Genomic DNA, 8257 nt, shown 5'->3' on the forward strand with positions numbered 1-8257 from the left:
TTATGTGTAAGAAAGGCACTCTACCTTATCTAAGAGAAAACAAATTTAACATTCATCTCATGATTTGCTGGTTTCAATAAATACTGACTCTATACAATTATAATTTCAAGGCATAATTTGATCTGCAGTATAATCAGTTGCTTGTTAATATTAGAACAGTTATATCTACATTGCAGGCAGATTCTTTACCAGCTGAGTCACAAGGGAAGCCCAAGAATACTGGAGTGGGTAGCCTATCCCTTCTCCAGGGGATCTTCCCAACCCAGGAATCGAACCAGGGTCTCCTGCATTGCAGGCAGATTCTTTACCAACTGAGCTGTTCAGGGAAGCCCAAGGAAGCCCACTGACAACTGTATAGTGAGTGCTTCCAGCGTGGAAAAGACTTTTCAGCATGTGATATGATCTAATGATAAAGATTTTCAAGTTCTATTAGCTTCACATGCTGTTTTACTTTCATTTTAGACCCATCCACCCACATAGCTCCTTATTTATAAATACATGTTTTACATCCTGTTTATGACATAATAAAAACATTCACAGACAAGCACTCACACATTCTTATCTCTCAAGACTCTGTGTTTTATGGGGCAGGGTGCTCGGGGCTGGTACACTGGGATGACCCAGAGGGATGGGATGGGGAAGGAGGTGGGAGGGGGGGTTCAGGATGCGGAATGCATGTACACCCGTGGCTGATTCATGTCAATGTATGGCAGAGCCACTACAGTGTTGCAGAGTAATTAGCCTCCAATTAAAACGAATAAATTTATTTTTTAAAAAAAGAGACTCTATATGTTTTGGAAGCCAGAATATGAATTTAAAGATTTACTACTATTCTTCATCATTTTCTTAGAACCCAGTTATTTTTTTTACTACTAAGGCTGAATACAGAAAAAGACAGTATTAGGTTCTGTCCATGATTGGAATTAGCAAAATGGATAATATAAAAATCTAAAGGCAGTGACAGCGGGGGAGGAAGGCCATGTAAATAGAGAGGCAGGAGGACCGGTTTCCCTGTTGACAGAAGCATCTTTGAAGCTCACCAGCCCATGAAGAGGATTGTGTGTCAGTCATTAGTATACCTGTCAGCTGCGGTAGTGAATCCAATTAAGGGAGCAGAGCGGGAGCACGGGCTCCTAGGTCCTGTCTCAGGATACTGATACACAACCAGGTCCAACCATCACCCAAAACAGAAGTTCAAAATCAGGAGCACCAAATCTTAACTCCAGCTCTTCTGCTTGTCTGACCATGGGGCCATGGGCAAACGATATATTTGAAATTTTATTCTCCTATGACATGGAGATATTAACACTAGTCTATAAGAACCAAACAATTTCATGTTGTATCTGACAAGCCGCCAGCACATAGTAGGTCCTCAATAAATATTCCGAATAGTTGTGTTCTACTCTAGAGGGTCCCAGGAGAGACGAGAGAGAGTTTGGAAGTCCCTCTGAGATCTGGATTTTTCATCCAGCTTGGCTCTTAAAGCAGAAGCATCTGAAATCAGATGGCATTACCAGGATAAAAGGCACACCTTGGCTGATGCTCCTGTTTTTATAACCTGGGGCTCCAAGTGTCCATTACTTTTGTCACGTCCCACCTCAAAGTAGCCTCAGATGTTAGACACATACATGGGAGTTGGCAGGCACCCCTCTTGGCTATAGAATGCTGCATGCCACCACCAAAGGAAACTGGCTATAATTTCAGTTGTGATGTCTTGATATTTTGGTTCAGAATCCCTGGTCACATTATCTGTGTGTAATTGTTTCTTCATTTGTAGTCATTTAGTTTCCATTTCAAACATGCATGTCCATTGGTTTATCGTTTTCATGTGACAGGACTGCTTGATTAAGATTACAAACTGCTAAAAATCAGTGTCTGTATTTATTTGATCAGTTCCTCATAGCATCTAGCAAAGCAGGGATCATACATATGATTTGAGGAAAGTAACTATGATGAAAGAGCTCATAAAATGTACAAGGTGGATGCTCAAGTAACAACCATAATGAAAACCACATACGTTTAACAAAACCAGTTTTCAGATTTGGCTAGTTCATATTCTCCATAGGAAAAGCAGTGCTACAAAGAGTTTTTAACTCTTCTTGGAAATGGGACAGCCAAGAAAGCTTAATGCTTCCATTTAAGATATTTAGACTTCTCCCTGAGTGACATTTGAGAAAATTAACAATTATATCTTTGGGCCCTAGAATAAATAAAAAGTAAACCATGGTGGTGGACATTAACTAGATTTATTGCTGTGATCATTTTGCAATATATATAAATATCAAATTACTATTACTATGTTGTACACAAGAAACTATTATGTGTCAATTCTATTTCAATAACACGCACACACACACAAAAGGTAAATCATTCTGTTCAAAGATGTCCAAACATAAGGTGCTTATGTGAACATACTTTTTAAGATGAGAATATCCTACCTCCTTAAAGTTGTCAAATGCTGATAAAATGATTTCATGCCCGCCTCTGACAAGACAAACGGCTGCCAACAGCTCTAAGACAAGGGCTTTTGTTCTGTCAAAACAAGAAGGAAAAAACTCACAAATCAGTGAAAGTGAATGAACGATGAGTCAGCTGTTCCTTCCAAGATGAATATGATAATAAATATTTGCCAGTGTATTTTTTTAAATGTTTACTAATTAAGGCACAGTTATATTAAAAACACATACATTTTAAAACTTTTACGATCTTCTACACATGTGTCTTCTCTGGGGTAGCAAGTTTGCAAGGCATATTTCCCACTCCCAGGATTACAAGTTACTTATAAATGAAAATTAATTCTGAGAAGATTAAGTCTTTCTGTTCTTTCATCAACTGACTCCGTGTAATATGGTCGAAAAAGTATTTTTTAATGAGTTAAAGAAGATAGGAAACACAGAATTTTCAGTAAAATCACCCATTGGATAAATATTTTCTCTGGTTCTGGAGTTAAAGATATAATAACATTTGCTGAAAAAGTTCAAAATCAACCGAATCAATGTCGTATTAATACACTGCAAATCTGCTAATTTGCAGTGGCTCCATACAAATCTTCCATGATAATGCAAGTTTCCAAAACTACTTCTTTCCATACAGGATCTGAAAGGAGCTGGCTTACAGCTGTGCTAATACAGGAATATTTTCTCTGACTCAAGAAAATAAAACTTCATCTAAAATATTTTTAGAAGGAAAACCTTAGAGATACAATCTAAGTTTTCAAACACAATGTCAAGGACAGCATCACTGCTTCAGAGTATGATTACTTCAGTATTTCATCTTTTTTCTGGAATAAAAGCTATTGCCAACCTCTAAACAAAGACCATTCTGAAAACCCACAGTATCAATTGTCTTAAGAAAAATGAATAATGACTTCCCTCAGTGTCAGATAGAGAGACAAAGAAGCATGACTACTTGGGATTCTAGTAAACTTAAGGAAGCAAGCACAAAGTTGCAGAGGCGTTCATCAGGGGAAGTATGAAATAATAATATTCAACATTTAAATAGGATTTACAGTTTGCATTGCATTTTCAATCACAAAGGCTGTAACTTCTAATCACATTTTTTAGCTGAATTAACAGTTTTCAGATGTGCAATCTTGTCAGAGAGATCTGATAAAAGGGAGTAACAGTGTGAAACTAGACATGCATTAGAACAGAAAAGGCATTATACTAACTAAAATAAATTGATGAAGACAGGCTTTTGGAGGTAATCTGTGAAATGAATAGTATATGGCACTTGCCTTTATAGGAAAGGGAACATGAAAAGAAACCTGCATGCAGTTATTTTTGTTTTGTGGTGTTTTCTGTTTGGTTTGGTAATAAAAGTTACATGTGAAAAGGTTGCAAATGAAGTGTGGACAAGCAGTAGTAGTTGTAGTGAGCTTTCAGCACCAAGTGGTGTGGCTAGGGCTGAATCAAGACTCTCCTGGATCCAATCCTGACAACCTGGCAGCTTCATGCTCTTCACCAAGTTTTGCTAAATTTGCAAGGATGCTGAGAACCAGGCCTCAAGAGGAATGAAAGCTTGAAGAGAAGGGCCAGAGTTGTCACCAGTTTCTCAACTCCACCACATGTAAAACTGTAATGTTGATGAAAAGAAAATTCTACTTAGCCGAGGAGTCTACTGGCAATCCAAATTCAAAAAATCACTCTTGAAAGTTTCCAAACTCTAATTTGATTCTTGACGAGCTGTCTGCTGTCCCTAGTTTGATTAAGATTTGAATATTATGAACCCAGCTTACCTTGGATTCTTGTTGTTCAAGCTTAGTGCAATCTCATTGACAGCATGTGGGTGAGACATGACCATGTTGAAACCATACTGAAACGGGTATGGAAAAAACAAAGCATTAGGAGTTATTTGAGAGAACTGTCAATGTTGATTAAAAAGCAAAAACCTGAAGTTTCTATCTAATGTAATTTTATATCATCATAAGTACACTTATGTCTCTAGCACAGTGTCTGCACACATTTCTCTATTTCAGGAATGATGCTATTATCGAGGTACTATATTCCCATTCTCTATGAATAAACTATATGTGTCTCTATCAAAATGATGAAAAGGCTCCAGGCCAGTGATCTCAATCCTGCTATTTGGCAAAATCACCTGGAAAAGTCAACAAAACAAAACACCAGCTCTCCGGGACTCACTCCAGGTCAATTTATTCTGAATCTCAAGGATGGGGCCCTGGCATGTGAATTTCTTTGAGCTGACTTCACTACACAGCAGGGTTGACAACCACCACCTCTAATCCCTTCTCTATCAGCAATGGCTCTTAGGACCCAAAGCCTAGGGAAAACCTGCTTTGCTCTGAGGCATGTTACCTCGTCCTTCTATAAAATGAACAAAGCTCAGTAAAAAGATCAAGAATCATTCTCAATTCTGCCAAGCTGAGGAATTATTCCTTTTTCTGCAAACTCTCAGCTCATGACCTTATTTCCAATTACACCCAGAAAACATAAGCAATTAGGAAAAAAACTTCCAAAAGCTCCCACCACCGCATCAATACACCCACACAGATCTGTGGCTCCCCTCCTTACTTCTTCCCAAAGATGAAGTCTCCATGGGCCCGTCTAAGGCCCTTCGCCGACTCGAGCTCTTGATTCCAATCCCTCTCACTACTCAAGAACATTATCAGTCATGTCTGACTCTTTGTGACCCCATGGACTATAGCCCACCAGGCTCCTCTGTCCATGAAATTCTCCAGGCAAGAGTACTGAAGTGGGTTGCCATGCCCTGCTCCAGGGGATTACCCCGACCCAGGGATCAAATCCAGGTCTCCTGCACTGCAAGTGGATTCTTTACCATCTGAGCCACCAGGGAAGACCGAAGAACATCATATGCTCCAGCAATTGTCCCATTCCCCTATCATTATTTTTCTCTCTGACTCATTACCATTAGCATAAAAAACATGATGCAAATTCTTTTATCTTAAACAACAAAAACAGAATCTCTCTGGACCCTACAACCTATGTCCAGCCACTGTCTCATTTTTCTGCTGTTCTTTTACAGCAAAATTCTAAATCACTCATGGTCTCCAATTCCTCTCCTCCTATTCTCTCTCAACACCATGTCCATCAGGCATTGCATCCCCGCCATTCCAACGAAACTGTATCAAGATGATCCAAGACCTGCACTTTGCTAGAGCCCATGCCATAACTTCATCTTACAAGACTCAGCAGCAGCACTGGGCACAGCCAACCACTCTCTCTCCTGGACCTGGCTCCTACTTCTCAGCTGCTTCCCTGTCAGACTAGCTAGTATTCCCTCATCTCTCTGACTTTAAACAGGGTGCCCAAAGTTATTTGAGACTCAGCTCATTCTTTGCTTCTCTGTCTATCCCTGCTGATCTCTTTCACTCCCCCGTCTTTATAGGCCATCTACTGACTCTCAAACTTGTAGCTCCAGCCCAGACCTCCAGACCCTGAACTCCCGACTGGCATTTCTGACCACCTATTTAAGATCCCTATTTAGATGTACTTTGGCCACCTCATGCGAAGAGTTGACTCATTGGAAAAGACTCTAATGCTGGGAGGGATTGGGGGCAAGAGGAGAAGGGGACGACAGAGGATGAGATGGCTGGATGGCATCACTGACTCGATGGACGTGAGTCTCAGTGAACTCTGGGAGTTGATGATGGACAGGGAGGCCTGGTGTGCTGCGATTCATGGGGTCGCAAAGAGTCGAACACGACTGAGCGACTGATCTGATCTGATCTGATTTAGATGTCTATGGACATCTCACAGTTAACATCTCTCCAACTGGAATACTAATAAGGTCTCCCAAATCTGCTCATCCTGGAGCCTTCCACAGCTTAGTAGACGGCAACTCCATCTCAGAGGTGCCCAGGACAAACCGCTGCGAGCTGTCCTTGACGCCTCACCACATCCCCACTGCTACTGTCCTTACCACCGAAACAAAACCAGAGCCTGGCCACCTCTCATCACCTCTGCTGCTATTACCTTGGTTCATGCCACCATCAACACTCACCTAAACTAATGCAACAGCCTTCTAAAAGGTCTACCTCCTTTTGTCTTTGCCCCCTGGAGTCAATCCTAACAAAGAAGCCAGATGGATCATGCTAAATTCCAGTGACAGATCAAGTCACACTTTTCCTCAGAATGCTTCAGCAGCATTCCAGTGAGCGTGAAGCCAGTGTCCTTTCAGTGACTTAAAGCCCTACATAATTAGGACCCCTCTGTAACTTCAGATTTCGCCTTCTGCTCCTCTCTACTTACTCATTCTGATCCAGCCAAACTGACCTGAGCACACCAGACCTATTCCTACCTCAGCAACTTTTGCACTTGCCCTTCTCTCTGACTATAATTTTCTTTCTTAAATATTCCTTACCTTGTTCCCTTATTCTAGTTGTTACATAAATGTTACCTTCTCCGTGACACTTTTCTGGCTAGCCTATTTAAAAATGAACTTGCATTTTTGGCACTTATTCTTATTTCTTGATTATTTTTTCTACAGGACTTAGTTCTCTGGAGCCAGTCTTCCTCAGTTCAAAGCCGAGTTCACCACTTATAGCCATACTTAACTTCTCTGTGTTTCAGTTTCCTCCCTCATGGGAGAGTAATATTACTAATCTCACAGGACTCTTTTGAGGCTTAAATTAAGTAATAGGTTTTAAAGTTCTAGACTGTAGGAAGCACTGTGTAAGTGTCAGCTTTTATTTCATCACTAATATTATCTGGAGTGCTGTATATAGTTCACCGATTGTCTATCACCATCTCCCCCCAATAGAAAGTAAGTTCCCTGAGGTATTTATTTTTTTGCTGCTGTGTTCCCTACACCTAGAATAGGATCTATTGGGCAATGCTCAAAAAAATTAATTGACTGAGAGAATAAATGCATGTTTCCCTTCTTAAATTTCATCTGGCAAGTTTATGTTGGGTTTGAACTCTAATACTGATCTGTGTATTTACCATCGGTTTCTATTTGGATCCATCTATAGAATCTGTGTCAGTGGAGATAAAATCCTATTTTCTTATTTGAACCATGTCTAAATTCTCAGCCATGGTTTGATTTTATAACTATACTTTTGACCCTTCAGCTCACCGTAGATACTCCAGGCTCTAATTCCCACTCTGTCGTTAGGATTAATCCCACGTACTGTAATTAGTAACTCCCAGTGATTCTCAGAGTGAAGACAGTCTGTATCAGTCATCTAAGGAGGACTCTGCTCTTCTACCAAGCATCCTCTAAGTGCTTCTCATGAAGATGAGGAACCACAGGGTCCAACACAGTAATCATAATCCCTTGCCTGTCCTCACATAACTCTTTGAGGAGCAATGACCTACGCAGTGTGTGAGATTACTCATTCCCAGGTTCCAAAGTTGTTCCATTATTGCCCCAGACCAGTGGCTTACTCTGTCTCTAATAGTCAAAAACACTTACCAAGTAATCTAGATAAGCTTACCACTGGAAGAGGAAAATGTCTTCCCTTTAAATGCATTACACATCAGAAATGCTAACTAAAAGGGTAATGAATTATGAGCAGTAGAAGGAACCAGACCTTTCTTCTCTAAAATATTTCATTAAATCCTGATATTTACTTCAAATAGAAATACAAAGATACCAAAGAGAACAAGATTGAGTCTGATGATTTCAGATTTTTTTTAAGGATTATAAACAGAAACATACCTGATAATTCATGATGGCACGTAAACACATGATACAGACATGCACGTCATCTTTCTTACTCACTAATCTTGAATTTTTCAGGGTTCTTCTGCTTGGCAAAGTATTGTATCTACAA

The 8257-nt window shown here is 40.1% G+C and overlaps 1 protein-coding gene across 5 annotated transcripts in view; it reads right to left on the bottom strand.

Annotated features, from left to right (window-relative positions):
- Positions 1-8257, bottom strand: part of FMNL2 (formin like 2) — a 332616-nt gene that overhangs the window by 60380 nt on the left and 263979 nt on the right. For all 5 annotated transcript variants that reach the window (NM_001206821.1, XM_010802031.3, XM_005202499.5 and 2 more), the window contains 3 exon segments: positions 2439-2532; positions 4238-4314; positions 8143-8251. In NM_001206821.1, the coding sequence (NP_001193750.1) occupies positions 2439-2532; positions 4238-4314; positions 8143-8251 (280 nt within the window).

This window comes from Bos taurus, chromosome 2, assembly GCF_002263795.3.
Source record: "Bos taurus isolate L1 Dominette 01449 registration number 42190680 breed Hereford chromosome 2, ARS-UCD2.0, whole genome shotgun sequence".
NCBI lineage: Eukaryota > Metazoa > Chordata > Mammalia > Artiodactyla > Bovidae > Bos > Bos taurus.